Source organism: Miscanthus floridulus, chromosome 7, assembly GCF_019320115.1.
Source record: "Miscanthus floridulus cultivar M001 chromosome 7, ASM1932011v1, whole genome shotgun sequence".
Taxonomy (NCBI): domain Eukaryota; kingdom Viridiplantae; phylum Streptophyta; class Magnoliopsida; order Poales; family Poaceae; genus Miscanthus; species Miscanthus floridulus.
Genome location: NC_089586.1, coordinates 16,675,176 through 16,698,794, shown reverse-complemented (window position 1 = coordinate 16,698,794; position 23,619 = coordinate 16,675,176). Strand labels below are relative to the sequence as shown.

Sequence of the window (23,619 nt, the reverse complement as noted above, 5' to 3'; positions counted from 1 at the left end):
CTAAATACCAAAATATCTTATAATTTAGAATGGAGGGAGTCCACTATACATACGAAAAACACACTTAGCTGAAACCTACTCGTACCAAAGACACAAAATTTGGTAACTCAAACGTCATCATCAGTAAAAAAAAAAGGTGAAAATAGAAGCACGTAGAATGCTATCCTATCTGCATACGGCTTGAAATAGCTTTACACTGCAATCGTGTGCCCGGAGTTGGTTATGGCTACTTCAATCCTGATTCCTGAAGTAGCAGCAGTGATGATCTCTTTCCTACAAAAAGACGGGTATTCGTCCACCAAGGACCATCGCTGCAATTTCACTGCAGTGCTATAACCGACTCGACTGACGTGTAATCTGATCCAAAGGCCGGACGATCCATCTCCTCAGCTCTGAACGCACGTGTGTAATGAAACGAACCCGGCGAAGCGAGAGTCCCACTGAGCTATTTTTGCACCCAATCATTTACCCCCCGCGCAGCACCAGAGCCTGCTGCCGCCACTGCCCGGGCCCACCCGCAGCGCCCGAATCCGCGCAGATCCGCGATTGGTCGACGCCTCCTTCCTCCTCGTCCCCCCCGTTCCCCACCCCCTTCTCCTTCCCCGCGTCGCTCGCAGCAGCCCCGCCCCGACAAATTCCCCCATTCCTAAATCCCCCCCAAACTCCCCGCCGCGCCCGCTCCGGCCGCTGGCCGCCGCCGCTCGCCACCGTACGGAGAATCAGGTACCCCGTCGCCGCGGCAGCCCCCGACCCCCCGCTCGCGCGGCCCCGCCGGGATTCTAGGGTTTCGGGCGGGCAGACCCTAGGGGATCTGCAATTCGAGGGCCGGGCTCCACGCCCCGGCTCCCCCGCGCCTCGGGCGCCGATCGCCGCGAGCTGCGCTGCCCCCGCACGGTCGTGGGCGCCGTTTCCACTCGTTGGGCTGCCTGCTGATACATGCGGCCGCTGCCACACTGCTGCTCCAGCTCAATCGGGAAGCGCCCCGCCCCGGATTCCGCGCAGGATAGACGTACCGCTTCCTGCTGCCGCGGTGTGTGCTGCAACAAAGCTTGCTCCTTTCACGTTTTTGATTCTTGTTTTACCCTCGCTTCCTTCTCCCACGTGTGGCTTCACTCTCTTGCTCATATGTGTGCCCTGCGTCCAGCTACCTCGCGCGGGATGACCTGAGCCTCCGCCTGCCGCCAAGATGAATGTGGGGCAGGCTGCCCACCTGTCCGGGCAGATGTCTGGGCAGACAGCGCAGATGAATCAGGTTCCTGGCGCTGATGGGCTGCCGCAGCACCAGCCAATGCAGGAGATGGCGGCGCTCTCGGGAATGGACCAGCAGTTTGTCATGTTTCGGACCGCTATGCGCGAAAAGATGTATGTGTTTATTTACTACTGTTGACTTAACTAAATACTCCAGTTGTAGTCAGGTATTGATTGCACTGAGTTAGTGAGCTTCGGGCTGGCTGAACGGCCGCATGTATCCTGATACCAAGTGCCAGATCCAAATTGTTTACATGCCCCGACAAAATATTACCTTATCAAACTTTGTGCTTATAAATTTATTTCCTTGCCATAATTACGAATGTGACAATGGATGCATTACTTATGTTGTTGGCTTTCCTAAAAAAATTTGAGGTTTATCGATTTCCCTTCCTATAATCGCCCAAAATTTTGGTTTGTGACAGATTTTTCTTCAACCCAATAGAAGGCATATGACATCTTCTTCTTCTTTTTTTTACTATTCTTGCAGACTCGAATATATAGGAAGGAAACAATCATCAGCTGAGTGGCGGAAGCGGTTGCCAGAACTGGGAAAGCGGCTTGAGGAGATCTTGTACAGAAAATTCCCAAACAAGGTATTGCTATCCGATTCCCTTCATCTCTTGCAAGGCTTTGTTGGTATACTAGAGATCAAGTATATTTCTGGGGCGCCAAATAAAATCTTGCTGTTTCATCGCCATTTTTTTTTTTGTTCTTGTATTGTTTGAGCAGAATGACTACTACAATATGTTGAAGGGACCAGTTGAGCCGCAATTGCAGTTTGCTATTAAGACCTTGAGCGCTCAGAACCAACACAATCAACAAAACCCACAAATGACAAGGCAAATAGCATCATCCTCTGGCTATGGTACTATGATTCCTACCCCTGGTATGACGCAAGGCACCAGTGCAAGTTCTAGGATTCCTTATGTCACTGACAACAATGCCCTTTCATCGTCTGGTGGAGGCATGGTTCCTCAGAATGCTAACATGGGTGCCTCGATGCAAGGTGCATATATTTTTACTAGTCCTTTTGGCCTGTGTGCTGAAAAAGGACTTACCTCTGAGGGTCTCACTTATCTTCCTTATACTCAAATTTCTTTTGGTTATATCTGTAAAGAGGAAGCATGCCTTTTGGTGTCTGTGTTGTTTGAAATTGATTTGATCATTTTCCCAAGTCAATAAGCTGAAACTTATGCAGTGCCTAACTGGTCCACCATATATTCTTAGTTTTGTTTTGGCAGTCTCTTTATATGCCCCTGCTCACTCTTAATTCCTCCACGCAGGTCCGATGTCTAACGGGTACCAGCATTTAAATACCAACATTCCACAAAACTCTACCATAAATAACGTCCAATCTACAATGGGTTCAGTTGGTGTTCAGCGACAACTACCTCATATGATCCCAACTCCAGGATTCAGTAATCAACAGAATGTACCTTCAAATCCTGACTATTCAAATGGAACTGGATATTTCAACGGTGAGTCAGCTGTGGCGCCACATATGCAGCACCAGAAGCAATTTCCTAGCAATCAAATTCAGCATATTGGGGGCCACAATAATTTTGGAATGCATTCAAGCATGCTGGACAACACATCTGCATATGGTTTATCAGATGGACACATGAATGGTGGAATAGGAGTGCATGGGTCAAATATGCAGCTAACAAATAGGACTACAGCACCGGAAGCATATAATGAACATATCCCCTTATGGCAATTCACCCAAACCTATGCAGCAGCAATTCAATCAGCACCCTCAGCAGAGAATACCGAGTAAGCATGCTGCCTTTTGGCGTAGTTTCCTCTCTTTCACTGCCATCTTATGGTTGTTTTGTCCTATAAGCCATAACATGAGGTTATGCTTGTTGAAAAGGTGTCTTTATGTTCCCGAGTGTCCTAGAAATCTTGTGTCTATGTGCAAGTTGGATGTAATAAGTTTTAAGTTTATGGTTGCTGACTGTATATTTTAATTATATAAGAATAAATACTGTTATGGTTCTGGTATTTTAATTGATGGCTTATACCATTTCAATCTTGATGATGGTTTTGCTAGATCTCCGTTTCATGTTAAGCATATTGTTGGAAAAACATAGCGCACATAATGAGAAATTGGCTTTCTTGTGGCATAAGAGATTGGATCACATATCCAAAGAAAGAGCTATGAGGCTTGTGAAAAGTGAAATACTATCTCATTTGGATTTTGTTGACCGGAATGTATGTGTGGATTGCATTAAACGCGCATCGCGGCGCTAGGCGGCGCGGAATGGCGTGCGGCGTAGCGCTGTCCGGCTAGGTGGCGTCGACAGGCGGCTGGTAGACTCCTCGCCTCCTCCCGTGTGGCGGCGCGGGTGCGGCTGCGGGCGCGCGCTCGTGTGAGGGACGGAGGGAGGCGGAGGGTTAGGTTTGCTGTTGCCTGGGCCTTCATTATTGGGCTGAAATTACATGGGGTATGTGGTGTTGATGGCCCAACGACTATGGCCTGGGCCCTAGAGGCCTAGGCTGCAGATCCGCCCCTGGTGTTGTGCACCTGTATTACTGTCCTATCCAATTGTATTATAATTACCAGCTGCTGATATGGTGTGCTCATGAATGGGAGGCTGCTGAAATCATTCAGATAAGTCACAACTTAGCGTTTTCTATTTTTTTTAATAGCTAGCTGTCTATTGACTAATTTACTAACTACTAGTTATATGCAAACCTTGCATAGTTGATACACACTAATATTTGTGGTCCCTTTGACGTTCCTTCTTGGGGTGGTGAAAAATATTTCATTTTTTTATTGATGATTTCTCATGTTATTGATTCTATATTTGTTGCATGAAATATTTCATTCTTTTTATTGATGATTTCTCATGTTATTGTTATCAATACTTAGCTGCAAGCATCGTAGACGTGTTTTGTCAATGGGTGGAAAGGCAACTTGATAGGAAAGTAAAGGTGGTGAAATCTGATAGAGGGGTGAATAGTTTGGAAAGCATGATGAAAGTGGTCAATGTCCAGATCCATTCGCAAAGTTACTTCACAGTCATGGCATTTGTGCGTTTATTGTGCCTAAAACACCTCGTCAAAACGAGGTGGCTGTAAGACACAAGCGCACTCATGGAAATGGTTAGGAATATGTGAAGTTATTCTGATGTACCTTTTGCTCGAGGTTTGGCTGGGTTGGCTTGAGTGGTCCCATTATTTGGGCCAACTGTATGAACCCTACCTTTTACACGGGCTGGAAGGCGAAACATTGAGGTTCACTCTATTAAGTGCCCCATACAGGTAGTATCGAAGAACCTAAGAATCATGAGGAGGGATCTCCATTTAGTTTTAGCCCCCGAGCCTCGGAGTGGCTCGAAGAATCCGTTGGATGGTGAGCTTGAATGTTGTTTTCCTATTTTGAGTGGTCGTTGTGTAGCATACTTCACTGACTAGAACATAAGTTCCCCGATTAGAGCATATCGTGTAGGTACCTAAATTGAAGAAAAAACAAGCAGACATGCACCATAGTGCGCTTGTTGTGTGTAGTAGCCCCTAAATTTCTGCTACGTCGGAGACCAACTTAGTACAAGTAAGAGGAGAGAATTGATGTAACATAAAGGAAACAATTGTGAGAGCGACTTAGCTTATCCAAAGAGACGTTGGTGCCATTATTGTCGATACCAACATCTTCAATAGCATCCATCGAATGGTGGTGGTCGACTATGTGTCTGGGTGATTATTGATGGGCGTCGATAATGTCGAGTGCTGCCATGAGCACAATGACAGGAGGCAACAGGAGGTTGAGAGCCGCGACAAGAGTTCGTGCACCGCAGCTTAAGACGACGACAAGTTATCTAAATACCAAAATATCTTATAATTTAGAATGGAGGGAGTCCACTATACATACGAAAAACACACTTAGATGAAACCTACTCGTACCAAAGACACAAAATTTGGTAACTCAAACGTCATCATCAGTAAAAAAAAAAGGTGAAAATAGAAGCACGTAGAATGCTATCCTATCTGCATACGGCTTGAAATAGCTTTACACTGCAATCGTGTGCCCAGGAGTTGGTTATGGCTACTTCAATCCTGATTCCTGAAGTAGCAGCAGTGACGATCTCTTTCCTACAAAAAGACGTTATTTGTCCACCAAGGACCATCGCTGCAATTTCACTGCAGTGCTATAACCGACTCGACTGACGTGTAATCTGATCCAAAGGCCGGACGATCCATCTCCTCAGCTCTGAACGCACGTGTGTAATGAAACGAACCCGGCGAAGCGAGAGTCCCACTGAGCTATTTTTGCACCCAATCATTTACGAGTTACCCCCCGCGCAGCACCAGAGCCTACTGCCGCCACTGCCCGGGCCCACCCGCAGCGCCCGAATCCGCGCAGATCCGCGATTGGTCGACGCCTCCTTCCTCCTCGTCCCCCCCGTTCCCCTCCCCCTTCTCCTTCCCCGCGTCGCTCGCAGCAGCCCCGCCCCGACAAATTCCCCCATTCCTAAATCCCCCCCGAACTCCCCGCCGCGCCTTTTCCGGCCGCCGACGCCGCCGCTCGCCGCCGTACGGAATCTCAGGTACCCCGTCGCCGCGGCAGCCCCCGACCCCCCGCTCGCGCGGCCCCGCCGGGATTCTAGGGTTTCGGGCGGGCAGACCCTAGGGGATCTGCAATTCGAGGGCCGGGCTCCACGCCCCGGCTCCCCCGCGCCTCGAGCGCCGATCGCCGCGAGCTGCGCTGCCCCCGCACGGTCGTGGGCGCCGTTTCCACTCGTTGGGCTGCCTGCTGATACATGCGGCCGCTGCCACACTGCTGCTCCAGCTCAATTGGGAAGCGCCCCGCCCCGGATTCCGCGCAGGATAGACGACCGCTTCCTGCTGCCGCGGTGTGTGCTGCAACAAAGCTTGCTCCTTTCACGTTTGTTTTTTGGAATTCCTTTGTTTTTTACCCTCGCTTCCTTCTCCCACGTGTGGCTTCACTCTCTTGCTCATATGTGTGCCCTGCGTCCAGCTACCTCGCGCGGGATGACCTGAGCCTCCGCCTGCCGCCAAGATGAATGTGGGGCAGGCTGCCCACCTGTCCGGGCAGATGTCTGGGCAGACAGCGCAGATGAATCAGGTTCCTGGCGCTGATGGGCTGCCGCAGCACCAGCCAATGCAGGAGATGGCGGCGCTCTCGGGAATGGACCAGCAGTTTGTCATGTTTCGGACCGCTATGCGCGAAAAGATGTATGTGTTTATTTACTACTGTTGACTTAACTAAATACTCCAGTTGTAGTCAGGTATTGATTGCACTGAGTTAGTGAGCTTCGGGCTGGCTGAACGGCCGCATGTATCCTGATACCAAGTGCCAGATCCAAATTGTTTACATGCCCCGACAAAATATTACCTTATCAAACTTTGTGCTTATAAATTTATTTCCTTGCCATAATTACAAATGTGACAATGGATGCATTACTTATGTTGTTGGCTTTCCTAAAATTTTTTGAGGTTTATAGATTTCCCTTCCTATAATCGCCCAAAATTTTGGTTTGTGACAGATTTTTCTTGAACCCAATTGAAGGTATATGACATCTTCTTCTTTTTTTTTACTATTCTTGCAGATTCGAATATATAGGAAGGAAACAATCATCAGCTGAGTGGCGGAAGCGGTTGCCAGAACTGGGAAAGCGGCTTGAGGAGATCTTGTACAGAAAATTCCCAAACAAGGTATTGCTATCCCATTCCCTTCATCTTTTGCAAGGCTTTGTTGGTATACTAGAGATCAAGTATATTTCTGGGGCGCAAAATAAAATCTTGCTGTTTCATCGCCATTTTTTTTTTTTTTTGTTCTTGTATTGTTTGAGCAGAATGACTACTACAATATGTTGAAGGGACCAGTTGAGCCGCAATTGCAGTTTGCTATTAAGACCTTGAGCGCTCAGAACCAACACAATCAACAAAACCCACAAATGACAAGGCAAATAGCATCATCCTCTGGCTATGGTACTATGATTCCTACCCCTGGTATGACGCAAGGCACCAGTCCAAGTTCTAAGATTCCTTATGTCACGGACAACAATGCCCTTTCATCGTCTGGTGGAGGCATGGTTCCTCAGAATGCTAACATGGGTGCCTCGATGCAAGGTGCATATATTTTTACTAGTCCTTTTGGCCTGTGTGCTGAAAATGGACTTACCTCTGAGGGTCTCACTTATCTTCCTTATACTCAAATTTCTTTTGGTTATATCTGTAAAGAGGAAGCATGCCTTTTGGTGTCTGTGTTGTTTGAAATTGATTTGATCATTTTCCCAAGTCAATAAGCTGAAACTTATGCAGTGCCTAACTGGTCCACCATATATTCTTAGTTTTGTTTTGGCAGTCTCTTTATATGCCCCTGCTCACTCTTAATTCCTCCATGCAGGTCCGATGTCTAACGGGTACCAGCATTTAAATACCAACATTCCACAAAACTCTACCACAAATAACGTCCAATCTACAATGGGTTCAGTTGGTGTTCAACGACAACTACCTCATATGATCCCAACTCCAGGATTCAGTAATCAACAGAATGTACCTTCAAATCCTGACTATTCAAATGGAACTGGATATTTCAATGGTGAGTCAGCTGTAGCGCCACATATGCAGCACCAGAAGCAATTTCCTAGCAATCAAAATAGCAATCAAATTCAGCATATTGGGGGCCACAATAATTCTGGAATGCATTCAAGCATGCTGGACAACTCATCTGCATATGGTTTATCAGATGGACACATGAATGGTGGAATAGGAGTGCATGGGTCAAATATGCATCTAACAAATAGGACTACAGCACCGGAAGCATATATGAACATATCCCCTTATGGCAATTCGCCCAAACCTATGCAGCAGCAATTCAATCAGCACCCTCAGCAGAGAATACCTAGTAAGCTTGCTGCCTTTTGGCGTAGTTTCCTCTCTTTCACTGCCATCTTATGGTTGTTTTGTCCTATAAGCCATAACATGAGGTTATGCTTGTAAAGGACACCAATCAGAAAGTCTCAATGATTCTTATATCTGAAGCTTGAACCTGTATACTATACATATTATATATTTAATAAAAATCTATTGTTGCCCAAACTAACTAGTTCGATTATTATTTGACAGGTAGCAAACACAGAAAAATAAAACCTTAAGCTTCTTATAGTTCCTTGGTGCTGGAATTGCCAGCCTTATAAGTAATGTGTTGCCTGTCCTGAGGGAGGAGGGTGTTGATGCTTTTACCAATCTATCTAGTATCTTAGCACCAGTCTGGATATCTTCAGATGGAGCCTTGTAGGCATGTATGGTTTTGCTGTTGATACTTCAACGATGATAGATGAAATGTTATTAATGAACAGTGATTCTAAATAAATAGTGGCAACATGACATCCCTCATCTTTTTGCAGTACATAATTGAGGGGTCTAAAGTTCTCTTAAGCATACACATATATGATCTTTGCTTGGGGAGGCGGTACAGCTTGGCACGTTACTGTTTCGAATTGACTGATTTCTCATGCATTTAGTTTTCTTCATAGAATTGAAAAAAAAATTGTGGCATTGTAATGAAATAAATTCAATTTCTTTTTGTGTGCAGCATTAGTTGATATGGCTGGTTCCGGCAGCTTTTATGCTACTGGCTCTACCCCTTTAACCACGACAAATAGTCAGAGCATGAATGTTGCAAATTTGCAGTCTAGATCAAGAATGAATCAGATGTTGGTTTCCAATCAGTTAAACATTCAGTCCGTTCAGCAACAGCCCCAGATAAAAACCGAGGTTTTGGATCAAACAGAAAAGGTGAATTTTCAGCCACCACAGTTGACTCATGATCAACTACTACGCCAGCACCCAATGCCGCAGCATCAGGTGCAACCTAATTCCCAGTTTGTTCAAAATCAGTATCATATAAATCAACAGCAGCCAAATCAACAGCATCAGCAGTCTATGCTAAGGAACAATTCCTTTAAACAGTCTCAAGTGGTTTCCACCCATTCAATGCAACTGCCAGAACAGGGGACTCTGCCACACACTGAACTGGTATCTTCACAAGCTAGTGATCCTGCTGACCTTCCAAGCTTCCAGGGTCAATACCAGCAAAGAAATGCTCTTGATAATGTTAAAGGAGGGCAGATGCTTGGTCATCTATCTAGCTCTCAAAATTTTCATCCTTCTGCCTCACATGGTTCTCAGCAATTGTTGCCCTCTAATCCGCAGCTTGATGACGGTTCCAATGCTGTAAGCTATGTGCTGAAAGGATCGCAGACAGAGCAAATGCTGCGTCCTCAATGGCAGCCACAAACAATGGAAAAGGCTCCTGTCACTACTAATTCAACACTCGAAAAGCAAATACAGGAAGATTTTGGTCAAAGAACAATGGCACAAGATGGAGCACAACAACCATTTTCATCAGATTGGCGTCTTTCTAATTGTACTGCAACTTCTATTGATCCTGCAGTGCAGAAGCCCGCAGCTGAACAGGTCACTGGAAATATCCATTACCTCCGTCAGATAAAATGGTTGCTGTTACTGTTTCATTCAAAAACATGCACATATCCTGTTGGAAGTTGTAAGTTCCATGGTTGTGTTCAGGTGCAGGAGCTTTTGAAGCATTTTCAGAACTGTCAAAGGAAAGATTGTTCGTACAGGAGCTGCAGTAAGTCAAAAACGATGTCCCACCATTATAAAACTTGTGTTGATGAGCAATGTCCTGTGTGCAGTGTTGTAAGGAAGTTTTTGCGCCAATCAACTGAACAGGCATCTAAGCAAAAAGCTCTTGAGTCTAGAAAACTTGCTCAACAAAATGTGCCTCAGAGAATCATGAACGGGATAGAAGGTGATAGAATGGACGTTGACCCAGTGTCAGCTGAAGCATTCGATGATCAACCATCTGTTCCAAAACGTTTAAAGATGCATCCTCCATCACCCAGCGGCCCAGAGAATGATATCTCTGTAGTCTCCTAATCACCATGTAAACCCAGGCTTTGCATTGCAGGAAACACAGCCTGAGCAGTTTGAGCACAATAGCAGGACAGCATATCTGAAACGAGAGGTAGATGCAAAGGCTGACATACGAGCTCCTCAAAAGCCCATAAAAAATAGTTATGGTATTGATGGAAATGTGACTACATCAAGGCATACTGTGATTCCTGGTGTTCCCAGTGAGATGAACTCTCATATCAAGCAAGAAAACTTATCGGTTGACAAAGAGACAAGTGAATCCGCCCTTGAGGTTAAGAATGAAACAAATGATCCAATTGATGCGACTGTGTCTAAATCAGGAAAACCAAAAATAAAGGGCGTTTCTATGACTGAATTATTCACTCCAGAACAAATAAGGGAACATATTGACAGTCTAAGGCTGTGGGTTGGTCAGGTATGATTTTCTTAACTGAAAGTACCCACTTGCATAGTTGCATTTCATTTCCTTTGACAAAATTGTTGGACAAATGGTAAACTGTAGGCTATAGACAACTGAGCATTGTCAGTTAGAAAGATGTTCATGCTTGCCTGTTAGCAATTGGGGTAGGCTAGAGATGAAACCCAACATGATCCTTGGTTATGAAAGGCTTTTACCAATGGGTAGCAAATTCGTCTCCCCCTTGTGCCTTCACTACTTTATTAACTAGACTTAGTAACTTTAGAGAAAACTTGCTGGCAAGCTGGCAAGCTCTACTTAGTAACTTTAGAGAAAACTCTTTTCCTGCCAGGGACTAAATGAGATTTTAGTCCACTCCTTGTTTTCTGAGATGGATGGGACTTGCGGGAATTTGCTTCTAAGACATTGTAACTTGTGTTACTGTATCTTAACAGATAAAGTATTTTACCCTCTCTTTGTCAGAAATTAGGAATGATCTTTATCCTGTACTGTTTTGCAATTACAACATTTTTTCTTAACTAAAACTGCTGTTCGTAATTCTGTTTTATAATGCTTCTGGTGGAACTTGTGCCTTCACCATACAATGTATTTTTGAGAGGAGCTAACTTTTACATGTTCCATCATTTGACAGAGTAAGGCTAAAGCTGAAAAGAATCAAGCTATTGGTCATTCTGAGAATGAGAACTCTTGCCAGCTCTGTAGAGTAGAGAAACTTACTTTTGAACCTCCACCAATATATTGTTCTCCTTGTGGAGCTCGGATAAAGCGAAACGCACCATACTACACTGTGGGTACTGGTGATACACGCCATTATTTCTGTATCCCTTGTTACAATGAGTCTCGTGGTGAGACTATTGAGGTTGATGGTCAAACATTTCCGAAGGCAAAGTTAGAAAAAAAAAGAAATGATGAGGAAACGGAAGAATGGGTAAGTCTGCAGTTCCATTGATACGGTGGTGTCATAAAAGCTCAAAAGTTTCTGATATTTTTCTTTTGTGCTAAACATTTTCAAATCATGCATTCTGCAGTGGGTTCAATGTGACAAATGTGAATGCTGGCAACATCAAATTTGTGCTCTATTTAATGGAAGAAGGAACTGATGGAGGACAAGCTGAATATACTTGCCCCAATTGCTACATTGAGGAGGTCAAACGCGGGCTGCGCAAACCTTTACCACAGAGTGCTGTTCTTGGGGCAAAAGATTTGCCGAGAACTGTTCTTAGTGATCATATAGAAGATCGGCTATTTAAACGACTTAAGCAGGAGAAACAGGACCGTGCAGCTGCTGCTGGCAAAAATATTGATGAGGTTAGGATCTTCTTGAAACGGTGCCAAATAATCAATCTGAACACATGACCCATATATTTATGGTTATTCTGCTAAAAGAACTCGGATTTGCCTTAAGAGGATGTACCAGGATTCGAACGCGGACCGGCAAGGGGAGAACCCCCTGAGCACACTGCTCTTGCCGGTATACTCGCGAGAAGTTGGTGTTTATTCTGCGAGTTGTCCTAGGTTTGTAATATGAAGAATTACAAGATGGACAGCAAATCAACAAGCAGTTTCTTTGTTGCAGTTTGGATACTCAAGCACAATGAGCTTTGTTTATTTACCTGATTTTTTTAGTTCGTGACAAAACATAATATGGCAAGGCAGTTTTTTTAGTGTAGTTTGGAGGCTCAAGCACAATGGGCTTTGCTCATTAAGATAAAAGTTTTATGAATCAAGAAAGCATTAGTTTATATTTTTGTTGGTACATTCTTTCTCATTTATTTACAAAGATAGTAATAGCCTTTGGTTCGGAGGTGGGACTGCTGCCTATCAATAAGAGAATATAAGTGAACTGCAGATAGCAAATAGGCAGGCAGCTTCCAACATCACCATAGGTGATGTGGACAAGAACCATTGCACATAACAGGTTTTCCTCTGTATTGATGCAGAGCATGCTTTTGTGAAGTGGTTGGGTTTCTTATTTGGGCTAAATAGGATGACACAGTAGATAGCAGGCAAAGTTACCTTGGTATAAAATTATTTATTTACTTCTGTGCTAGTTTTCCTAGTATACATACTGTCAGGTACTTCTTTTTTTCCATGTACGAAGCATTATGGCGCACTTATTCTTTTCGCCATCAAGTTTGATTCCTGGTATGATGTCGTTTCACTCCATCAAGTTCACTTCTAATTATGCCTTACTTGTTAGATTCCTGGAGCGGAAGGACTTGTGGTCAGAGTTGTTTCATCAGTGGATAAGAAGCTGGAGGTTAAACCACGCTTTTTGGAAATTTTTCAAGAAGACAACTACCCTACAGAGTTCCCTTACAAGTCCAAGGTAAGAATTCATTCTTGTCATTTGAAGCATGACCTGTAGTCACACACACTAATTTCTGCAACTGTATGTTTATGAAATGTTGGCCAGGCTGTTCTCTTGTTCCAGAAAATAGAAGGTGTGGAAGTATGTCTATTTGGAATGTATGTTCAAGAATTTGGTGCGGAATGCTCTTTCCCGAACCAGCGTCGTGTTTATTTGTCATACTTGGATTCTGTTAAGTACTTCAGACCTGAGCTTAGAACAGTATCTGGAGAGGCCTTGCGTACATTTGTGTATCATGAAATTCTGGTAATTTACCATCCATGCTGACCTTTTGTCACTAATACGAATTTATTGCATTACCAGGTTTTGGTCAAAACTGTGTAGGAAACCATATGACAGGAAACTTTTTTTTTCCTTTTTTAGCTAGCACTTGTTTTTGGTCTAATCTGTCCCCACTGTGTACAGATAGGATATCTTGAATACTGTAAGCTACGGGGGTTCACAAGTTGTTACATATGGGCTTGCCCACCTTTGAAGGGTGAAGATTACATCTTATATTGCCATCCTGAGATTCAAAAGACTCCTAAATCTGACAAACTGCGTGAGTGGTAAGCCTTAGATGTCCAATTGGTCTTGTTGCTTTTAGATCCTCCACCAGTTCTAATGTCTTTTACACCCAGGTACTTATCTATGCTTCGGAAAGCTTCTAAGGAGGAAATTGTTGTTGAGCTGACAAATCTATATGACCATTTCTTCATTACTATGGGGGAATGCAAGGCTAAGGTGACTGCTTCTCGCTTGCCCTACTTTGATGGAGATTATTGGCCAGGAGCTGCAGAAGATATGATCAATCAACTCCGACAAGAAGAAGATGACCGCAAACTTCAGAAAAAGAGTAAGACAAAGAAGATTATTACAAAAAGAGCTCTTAAAGCTGCTGGCCACACCGATCTCAGCGGGAATGCTTCCAAGGATGCTATGTTGATGCAAAAGGTTAGCTTCTTTGATTTCTGTGTACTTCCTGCTCTCATAAATATTCTAAAGTATACTCCTGTTTCACTACCCACCCTAAGTCTCTTTTTTACGTACTTGAATTTCGTATTAATTGGGCGACACTTACCATGCTCCCTTTTGTGTATGCAGCTTGGCGAAACCATATATCCTATGAAGGAAGATTTCATTATGGTCCATTTACAGTATTCATGTAGTCACTGTTGTATCCTTATGGTGTCTGGAAGACGATGGGTTTGTCATCAATGCAGAAGCTTTTACATCTGTGACAAGTAAGTTGATTTCTTTGGCATAATTGGACCATGCTGCACTGCACATGTTTGATTTATGATTTATCCATCCTGCTATATAATTTTCCACCAGTTTATAATTATCTTCTTTGGCACATATGATCACTACATATGTGCATAATTTAATCATGATTCCATGGAGCATTTTATTTTCATCCGGACACTTCTGTCTTGCTCATAATTTTTTTATTTGCTTGTAAATTTACTATTGGTGCTCAAATAATCTTTATTTTATCAAAACGTTTTCCCTTGATCAGTTCTGGTGATTAGAACAGTTTCTGTTTTTTGGTTAGAACTTTTTTCCTTTCTCAGAACATTTCTCTTTGCTTGGAGCATTGTCCCTAGTGCTTAGAACAATTTCTTTTTTATCGAAACAGTTTTTTTCCTTTGCTCAGATCAATTTCTTGGTGCTTAGAACAATTTCTGCTTCGGGTGCACAAATTTTTGTTTGAGGTGTAAAAAATTCTGTTCCACTTCCACATGTACAAACTTCAATCCAATTTATTATTTGTTCCGCTTGCAAAATGTTCTTGTTTCAGGTGTATAATTTTTTTTTCAGCTGTAAAATTTTTTGTTTCACGAGTTTATATAATTTTTTCCCAGGTGTACAAACTTTTCATTCCAGCTGTAGAGACTTTTGTTCCACAAGTGCGTATATATTTATTTGAAATTCAAAGTGTACAAACTGTTTTTTCTTCACAATGACCTTTTCCAAAGTCCAAACAGCTTGACATTGAATCATGTGTTTTTTAATATTATATTTTATATAGAAATTTTAGTGTTTCTATATGAGTAATGAGGAGAGGTAGAGGAAGACTGAAATTGACATGGGGGGAGGCAATAAAAAGAAATTTGAAAGCTTGGGATATACCTAGAGATCTATGTTTGAATAGGAGTGCTTGGAAAGCAGCTATTGAAGTGCCTAACCGTGACTTGGGGCTCTTGGTGGGTTTCAACTCTAGCCTACCCCAACTTGCTTGGGACTGAAAGGCTATGTTGTGTGTTGTTGTTGTTGTTGTATAGAAATTTTAGTGTTCATTATTTTGTTACTTTTTTCTAGGCACAAAGTCTTAGCAAATAGAGTAAATAACCAGACACCCAAGGTCAAAGTCTTCCAAAAATTGGGCCACAACTGTATTTAGGGCTGGATAACGAGCCAGCCCAGCTCGGCTTGGCTCGGCTCGTTTAGCTCGCCAGCCATGCAATAAAAATCACAGAAAACATAATCTGTACATTTATCGAAAACTTAGGAATAATAATAATGCAAAAACAAGTCATCCATAAGCCTTAAATCAAACAAATAGATTAAAACATACCGACATATATAAATACAACAATGCAGTAAAGCACTACACCGTACATTTGTGGTTCATGCTCCATACCATACATGATGCATCCATTAATGATTATCCATATATCCATTTATGTTAGAGTATTTATTTCCTCTATCATTTATTGTATATCGGCTGCCTCTTGGGTTTCCACCCAGTGCTGCCTAGGAACTCTCCCGGCATGCTGCCTGGGATTCTCCTCCCTCTTAACTCTCTAGCTTAGTCTCTCTATATATATGTAATACTCCTGTAAACTCTTCATTAAGCAATCTAAGCCTCTTGGCCTTTCTCTATCATGGTATCAGACTAAAACCGATCCCTCTGCTTCCGCTCCCCTCGGCGCCCGCCTCGAGCCGCGCCTGCCCCCTCACCTTCCCGCCCGCGCGCCCAGTGCCGCCGTCTTCCGCTGTCCTTCTCGGCCGCCCGCGTGCCTGGTGCTGCCCTCATCGTCGCGCCTAGTGCCCCAGCCGCGTGCCCATGGCTACTTCGACCTCCGGCGCCTCCACCGCGGCTACCGCGATCAAGCTTCGTGATGAAGCTCTCGCCGCCGCTCAGAAGCTGGAGGAGGAAGCCGCCTCACTGCACTCCACCAACACTGACCGCAGCCAGCAGCTTCAGACGGAGGCTGACCTCCTCAAGTCTGCTGCTGCCGCGCAGGATCGCGTCCGTGCCGCTGCTGACGCCCTCGAGAAGGAGCGCGCGCAGGCCGACGCTCTGGAACAGCAGGCCGCTGCACTCCGGGACCGTCTCCGCCTAGACTCCCTCCACGACGACGACTCTCAGGACGGCGGCGATCACTCTTTTCTCCTTCGACGCCGCAACCATCGTTCATCTGCACAGCCATGCTGCTGCTATCCAGAACATCAAGAATTTGATTCCGATTGTTCTGGACCTCCAGTCCTCCAACTACTCCAAGTGGCCCGGCTATGTCCTCCTCATCCTCGGCCGCTTCGCGCTAAAGGATCACGTCCTCAGTGACGACTCCTGAGTCACCGACCCAGCATGGTCCCGCATGGACTGCGTGGTCGTCTCCTGGATCTTCAACACCATCTCCACCGACCTTCTGGACGTCATCCACGAGCGTGACGGCGTCTCCGCTCGGGCTGCGTGGCTCGGTATCGAACAACAGTTCCTCAACAATCGCGAGTCACGCGCCATGCTCCTTGATGCTGAGTTCCGCACCCTCTCCCAAGGTGCTCTCTCCATCGACGCCTATTGCCGCAAGATGAAGGGCATGGCTGATGCCCTTGCTGATCTGGGTGAGCCAGTCCATGACCGTACTCTGGTGCTCAACATCCTGCGCGGCCTCAATGAACGTTTCCAGTTCATGTCGCAGTTCATCACACGCCAGAAGCCGTTTCCTTCCTTTGCGGACGTCCGCGCCGACCTGCGCCTGGCCGAGCTCAACATGGCACCTCCTTCAGCGCCTCCATCGGCCCTCGTCGCCTCTTCGATCAGCAAGCCACCTGCCTCCCCGCCGGCCTCTGGGTCTGCAAACCCGCGCCCTCAACAACACGCCGGGGGGGGGGGGGGGGGGGCTCGTCTGGCAATGGCAGTGGCCGTGGCCGGCGTCGCCGTGGCGGCCGTGGCCAAGGAGGCTCGACCAGCGGCTTCCCAGGCGGTTCCCAATGGCCCTCCCTCAATCCGTGGACAGGGTCCATCCACATGTGGCCCGGGTCAACTCCCAGCGGCTCTCGCGGTCCACCTCCCCGTCCTGGACCATCTGCATCGCCACCGCTGCAGCAGCATGCTTTGGTGGCCGGCGTGCCTCCAACCTTCTACCCTTCGACTCAGGGGACGTACCACCAGGCGCCCACCCAGGCACCCCCTCCTGCCTGGACGCCAGCACCACCTCCGACGCCCCCAGTTTGGTCACCATGGGACCAACAGTCCCTCGCCAACGCCTTCAGCACCGTCACCCTCACCCCGCCTCCGAACTCCTCGGACTGGGTGATCGACTCGGGTGCCTCGTCTCACATTGCCTCCAACCCTGGTATGGTTACCGTTTCTCCATCCTCCTCTTTTCCTTCCTCCATTGTTGTGGGAAACGGTGCTACTCTCCCGGTTGTTGGCACCGGATATTCCACCCTTCCTGGCCCTTTCCGTCTCAACAATGTCCTTCTAGCTCCTGACATCATTAAAAATCTGCTTTCCGTTCGTCAATTCACCACTGACAATTTTGTTTCTGTGGAATTTGACCCTCTTGGTGTCTCTGTGAAGGATCTCCGTACCAGGAACATCCTCCTTCGATGTAACAGCTCAGGGCCGCTCTACACCTTGCAGCTCCCGTCGTCACCTACTGATACTTATGCTCTTGTGGCCACTCCTTCTCCAACTACCTGGCATCGTCGTCTCGGCCACCCCAGCAAGGCTGCCCTTCAGCGTCTCGCTCAGTCATCTTCCATTTTCTGCAGCAAGTCCACAGAAGACTCCATCCGCCATGCTTGTCAGCTTGGGCGCCATGTTCGCTTGCCTTTTGCTAGTTCCTTGTCTAGAGCACCCAAACCTTTTGATCTGATACATTGTGATCTGTGGACCTCCCCTATTATCAGTGTATCCGGCTTTAAATACTATCTCGTTATTCTCGATGATTGCTCTCATTTTCTTTGGACTTTTCCTCTTCGATTAAAGTCCGAGACTTTTACTGTCCTCTCCAATTTCTTCGCCTATGTGCACACTCAATTTGGTTGTACCATCAAATCCGTGCAATGTGACAACGGTCGTGAGTTTGACAACTCCACGTCTCGCGCTTTCTTTCTTGCCAAAGGTGTTTCCCTTCGCATGTCATGTCCCTACACCTCGCAACAAAATGGCAAAGCCGAACGCATGCTTCGCACCACCAACAATGTCACCCGCACCTTGCTCTTCCAAGCATCCATGCCCCCCTTCTACTGGGCCGATGCCCTTGCTACTGCCACTCACCTCATAAATCGCCTCCCCACCAAAACGCTGAACATGAGCACTCCCTTCTTCGCCCTTTATGGCACTCACCCTTCTTATCATGATCTCCGAGCTTTCGGATGCACCTGCTACCCTAATCTTAGCGCTACTACTACTCACAAACTTGCCCCGCGCTCTTCCTTATGTGTTTTCATCGGCTACTCTCCTGACCACAAAGGTTACAGGTGCCTCGACCTTGCCACAAACCGTGTCATCATCTCTCGCCACGTTATTTTCGACGAAACAACGTTTCCCTTCTCACTTCGCCGGCCCTCACCACCCACACACGAACTGCACTTTCTAACTGATGACGATCCTCCGTTAGTCCCTTTTCCACCTGCAGGGACCCCTCGCGTTGCTGCCATCCCGCCAGCACCTGCATCTCTGCGGGCTCCCTCCCAGCCGGCATCTTCAGGTACCCCAGCGCCAGGATCAGGCACACCAGCGCCGCGGTCTCCTCCACCCGGCTTCACCGCGCCCCTGGTATCCCCTACACCAGCGCCCGCTGTCCAGGCGCCCACGGTGCCCCCTGTACCGGTGCCCACGGCGCCCCATGTACAGGCGCCCCCGGCTCCTTCCTTCAGCAAGCCGCCCGTCGTCCACGTCTACACACGGCGTGCCCCCGCACCCAGCTCACCACCGAGGTCCTTCGATGGGGCTCCTCCTCGACGCTCTGGCATGATTCCCTCTCCACCACGCTACGTCAAGAGCGGTTCTTCACTGCCAGTAGGGGCGGTCTCCATCCCGCCACTTGCCAATTCTCATGGCATGGCGACTCGCGGGAAGTCCGGATACAAGCAGCCTCGTCTTGCTCTACACACCGAGGCTCTGTCCCCACTTCCGCGTTCCTGCCGTGATGCTCTTGCTAATCCGCACTGGCGTCAGGCCATGGAAGAAGAATTCACAGCCCTCCTGGACAACCACACTTGGGATCTCGTTGCTCGGCCTGCCAAGGCAAATGTGGTCACCGGGAAATGGATCTTCAAACACAAGTTTCATGCTGATGGTTCCTTGGACAGATACAAGGCTCGATGGGTCCTCCGTGAGTTCACACAATGCCCCGGAATCGATTACGATGAGACTTTCAGTCCCGTCGTCAAGCCCGCTACCGTTCGCACCGTCCTCACTCTGGCTCACTCCCGGGACTGGCCGATCCATCAACTTGATGTCAAGAACGCTTTCCTTCACGGTACTCTGTCAGAAACAGTATACTGCTCTCAGCCCACTGGTTTTGCCGATCATGCTCTTCCCGACCACGTCTGCAGGCTCAACAAGTCCCTCTACGGTTTGAAGCAGGCACCGCGAGCATGGTACAGCCGGTTTGCTTCTTATTTGCTGTCTCTGGGTTTCACTGAAGCTAAGTCCGACACCTCCCTGTTCATCTATCACCGCGGCACTGAGACAATCTATTTGCTCCTATATGTGGATGACATTGTTGTACAGCCTCCTCTCAGCCGCTCTTATACCGGGTGATTGATGCACTGAAGAAGGAATTTGCCATGAAGGATCTGGGTTCCCTACACCATTTTCTTGGCGTAGCAATTCAGCGACAACAAGACCTATTCCTCTCACAGCGTCAGTACACTATGGATATTCTTGCTCGCCATGGCATGAGCGACTGCAAGCCCTGTTCCACTCCTGTTGACACTTGGGCCAAAGTTTCTGCTGATGCCGGCCCTTATGTTGCTGATCCTACAGCATATCGCAGCCTTGCGGGTGCTCTCCAGTACCTCACTTTCACCCAGCCTGACATCGCGTACGCTGTTTAACAAATCTGCCTGCACATGCATGATCCTCGGGAAGTTCATCTTGTTGCTGCCAAGCGGATTCTTCGCTACCTTCAGGGCACTATCAGTTTTGGTCTTGTCATTCCCCGCTCCGCCCCAACTCAGCTCATCGTCTACACCGACGCTGACTGGGCTGGCTGCCCTGACACCCGACGATCCACCTCCGGCTATGCTGTTTTCCTCGGTGGCAGCCTCATCTCCTGGTCATCCAAACGCCAACCCACTGTTTCACGGTCGAGCGCCGAGGCCGAATACCGAGCAGTTGCCAACGGCGTCGCCGAAGCCTCCTGGCTGCGGCAACTTCTGCAGGAACTACATCATCCTCTGGAAACTGCCTGCCTCGTCTACTGCGACAACGTCAGTGCCGTCTACCTCTCCACCAACCCCGTTCAGCATCAGCGTACCAAGCACGTGGAAATCGACCTTCACTTCGTCCGGGAACGGGTCGCTCTTGGGGCTGTCCGTGTACTTCACGTTCCCACCACGTCGCAGTTCGCCGATGTCTTCACCAAGGGTCTTCCTTCTTCTGTCTTTATGGATTTTCGCTCCAGTCTGAACGTTCGTTCTAACGACGTTCCGACTGCCGGGGGGGGGGGGGGGGGGGGGGGGGGGGGTGTTAAGTATTTATTTCCTCTATCATTTATTGTATACCGGCTGCCTCTTGGGTTTCCACCCAGTGCTGCCTAGGAACTCTCCCGGCATGCTGCCTGGGATTCTCCTCCCTCTTAACTCTCTAGCTTAGTCTCTCTATATATATGTAATACTCCTGTAAACTCTTCATTAAGCAATCTAAGCCTCATGGCCTTTCTCTATCAATTTAAACTTTAAAACCAAGTGATAGCATCATAGTAAGTACATATCTCCAAGGTCTAGGTCCAACTATCGAACCAATTGCAGAGTGCAAGACATCAAGTTATATAGAACTGATATAAGTTCTAGGCCAACACCTTTGCTTGTTAGGCTCACGAGCCATCTCGCGAGCTGGCTCGTTAACTACACAAGCTGGAGTGCTGGCTCAGCTCATTGAAAAATGTAAACGAGCCGAGTCGAGGGAGCTGTTGAGCTGGTAGCTTTTCGTCCAGCCCTAACTGTATTCCCCTTGTCAACTTGTCCTCACCATTTAATTTTCTTTCACTAATTGCTAGTCTTGTATACAGTTTTTCAAGACGGATAAACTATATAATTCTTGCTTGAGTTCTTTTGGTCAAATTGAATATTTTGTTGGTCCAGGTGTTATGATGCAGAACAACAACTTGAAGACAGGGAGAGGCACCCGAGTAATAGTAGAGACACACATATGCTCCATCCGGTACTATACCCTTTTCGTTCTCAGTATAGAACTAGAGCAAATAGATTCTCAAGATATGGACTTGATTCTCTCTGTTTTAGGTTGATATTGTCGGGGTGCCCAAAGATACCAAAGATAGAGATGACATCTTAGAAAGTGAGTTTTTTGACACCAGGCAGGCATTCCTTAGTCTTTGCCAAGGAAATCATTATCAGTATGACACACTTCGCCGTGCAAAGCATTCATCAATGATGGTGTTGTACCACCTACACAATCCAACTGCACCAGCATTTGTCACTACGTGCAATGTCTGCTGTCATGATATTGAAACTGGTCAAGGCTGGCGGTGTGAGATTTGTCCAGATTTTGATGTGTGCAATGCTTGTTTCCAAAAAGGAGCGGTTACTCATCCTCACAAATTAACAAACCATCCATCAGCTGCTGACCGTGATGCTCAAAATGCAGAAGCTCGGCAAATGCGTGTTCAGCAGGTAAGCCTTCTTTTACTTGTTACCCACTAATATATTATGCTCTTGTTGCCACCATTGCTAAAAGATGTGATTTAAGTTTGGTTATATGTGTCGCAATTCCACTTTCTAGAACCATTCCAGTAAACAGTAATGCCTAAATCTATTTTCTTTTTCATGATGCTGCAGCTAAGAAAGATGCTTGATCTTCTGGTACATGCCTCGACATGCCGCTCTGGTAGTTGCCAGTATCCTCACTGCCGAAAAGTCAAGGGACTATTCCGTCATGGGATGCAGTGCAAAACACGTGCTTCAGGAGGGTGTGTCCTTTGCAAGAAAATGTGGTACATGCTTCAACTCCATGCCCGTGCTTGCAAAGATTCAGATTGCAATGTGCCGCGGTGCAGGTTTGTTGACGTCCTCCTCTTTTGTGCATATACATATCCTTTCTGTGTTTACTTGTATAGCATTGCCATCTGCAATAAACCTGATTACTTACGGTAAACTATGCACAGGGATCTGAAGGAGCATCTTAGAAGGTTGCAACAGCAGTCTGATTCCAGGAGGAGGGCTGCTGTAAATGAAATGATGAGGCAAAGAGCGGCGGAAGTCGCCGCAAATGAATAGTTGCCTCTGTACAGGTATACTTTGTGGAAAGAGGATAGGAAGTATGCAGGGTTGCGCTCCTCACTCCCACACCAAGGAGAAAGCTTGAGATGGTTGAATTATAGGATTGGTAGGTAAAGATCAACCGCTTCACATGGATTTCTTATGACGAAGGTCTCGGCCATCCTTTGCCTATGGTTAACAACATATAGGCTCAGGAGCCGGCCCCGCCTTCCTCCAAAGAGCTGAAGCGGCAGGGTGCACCGTAGGCTGTAACTGTTTGTTTGCACCCCCTCCAGTGCTAACCAGCTACACCCTGCTTACTGCACTGATGTTGTCGTCGACTGGGCGCGTTGCAACCCTTGGGGTGTGGTGAATTCTTTTATTTGACCTGTACTAGCTGAACTGATCTTCCCCGTTGCTGCTTGCTGATGGTGTATAATAGGTGTCTCTGGACAGTGTCAGTCGTGTATTGCTGAAAATTTGGTGTAGCTGTTGTTCCCCCTCTCCAGTCTCTTCTTGTCTCAGTCCAGGAGAGGGTATAGGTTAAAAAAGGGTAAAAAGGGCTGGGCGTTATTGGACAAGTATTTGTTTATTTCTGCCCCCCATTTTGTAGGACTCATCTTTGTTAAAGTATAAAGCAAAGTAAATCCTCCATGTCCCCTCTTGTAGCAGTACTGCTCCATAGTTTTTTCTCTCTTTCTAGTGCAGTTGGCCCATCTTTGTTAAAGTATAAGGCATGGTATGTGAAGTCTTGTGTTCTCAGATTTTTGTGGTATTTTTTTGACGAAATGATTTATGTGGTATCTCGCGAATGGAGTTCGGTTCGGTTTGGTTGTTCGGAGGATTTGGAGGATGAAGTTGAAAGGGGGTGAGATTCCTGGTAAGGAAGAAAGGAAAAAAGAAGAGAGGATGACCGAACAAACCCTATGCGGGGGCCCTCCAATTAACCGGACTAAATAAAACTGCAACCTTTGGTCCATATTCAACT

General features: G+C 46.6%; 2 protein-coding genes across 2 annotated transcripts; both read left to right on the top strand.

Annotated features, from left to right (window-relative positions):
• The first annotated feature begins 576 nt into the window (after nucleotides 1-576).
• Nucleotides 577-3,287, top strand: LOC136466623 (probable histone acetyltransferase HAC-like 1). Its single transcript, XM_066465094.1, has 5 exons — nucleotides 577-1,030; nucleotides 1,145-1,362; nucleotides 1,739-1,844; nucleotides 1,981-2,257; nucleotides 2,535-3,287. Exons 2-5 carry the CDS (start codon nucleotides 1,187-1,189, stop codon nucleotides 3,026-3,028), a joined length of 1,053 nt encoding a protein of 350 aa, XP_066321191.1. The 5' UTR covers nucleotides 577-1,030; nucleotides 1,145-1,186; the 3' UTR covers nucleotides 3,029-3,287.
• Nucleotides 3,288-5,649: 2,362 nt separating this feature from the next.
• LOC136466622 (probable histone acetyltransferase HAC-like 1) lies at nucleotides 5,650-23,405 on the top strand. The gene is given in 19 exon segments (XM_066465093.1): nucleotides 5,650-6,107; nucleotides 6,233-6,450; nucleotides 6,825-6,930; nucleotides 7,071-7,347; nucleotides 7,625-8,125; nucleotides 8,816-10,179; nucleotides 10,181-10,594; nucleotides 11,229-11,525; nucleotides 11,626-11,694; nucleotides 11,696-11,905; nucleotides 12,798-12,926; nucleotides 13,014-13,214; nucleotides 13,374-13,516; nucleotides 13,589-13,901; nucleotides 14,052-14,191; nucleotides 21,498-21,576; nucleotides 21,657-22,046; nucleotides 22,212-22,429; nucleotides 22,538-23,405. Coding segments are annotated over 18 exon segments (5,139 nt in total). The 5' UTR covers nucleotides 5,650-6,107; nucleotides 6,233-6,274; the 3' UTR covers nucleotides 22,650-23,405.
• The last annotated feature ends 214 nt before the right edge of the window (nucleotides 23,406-23,619 follow it).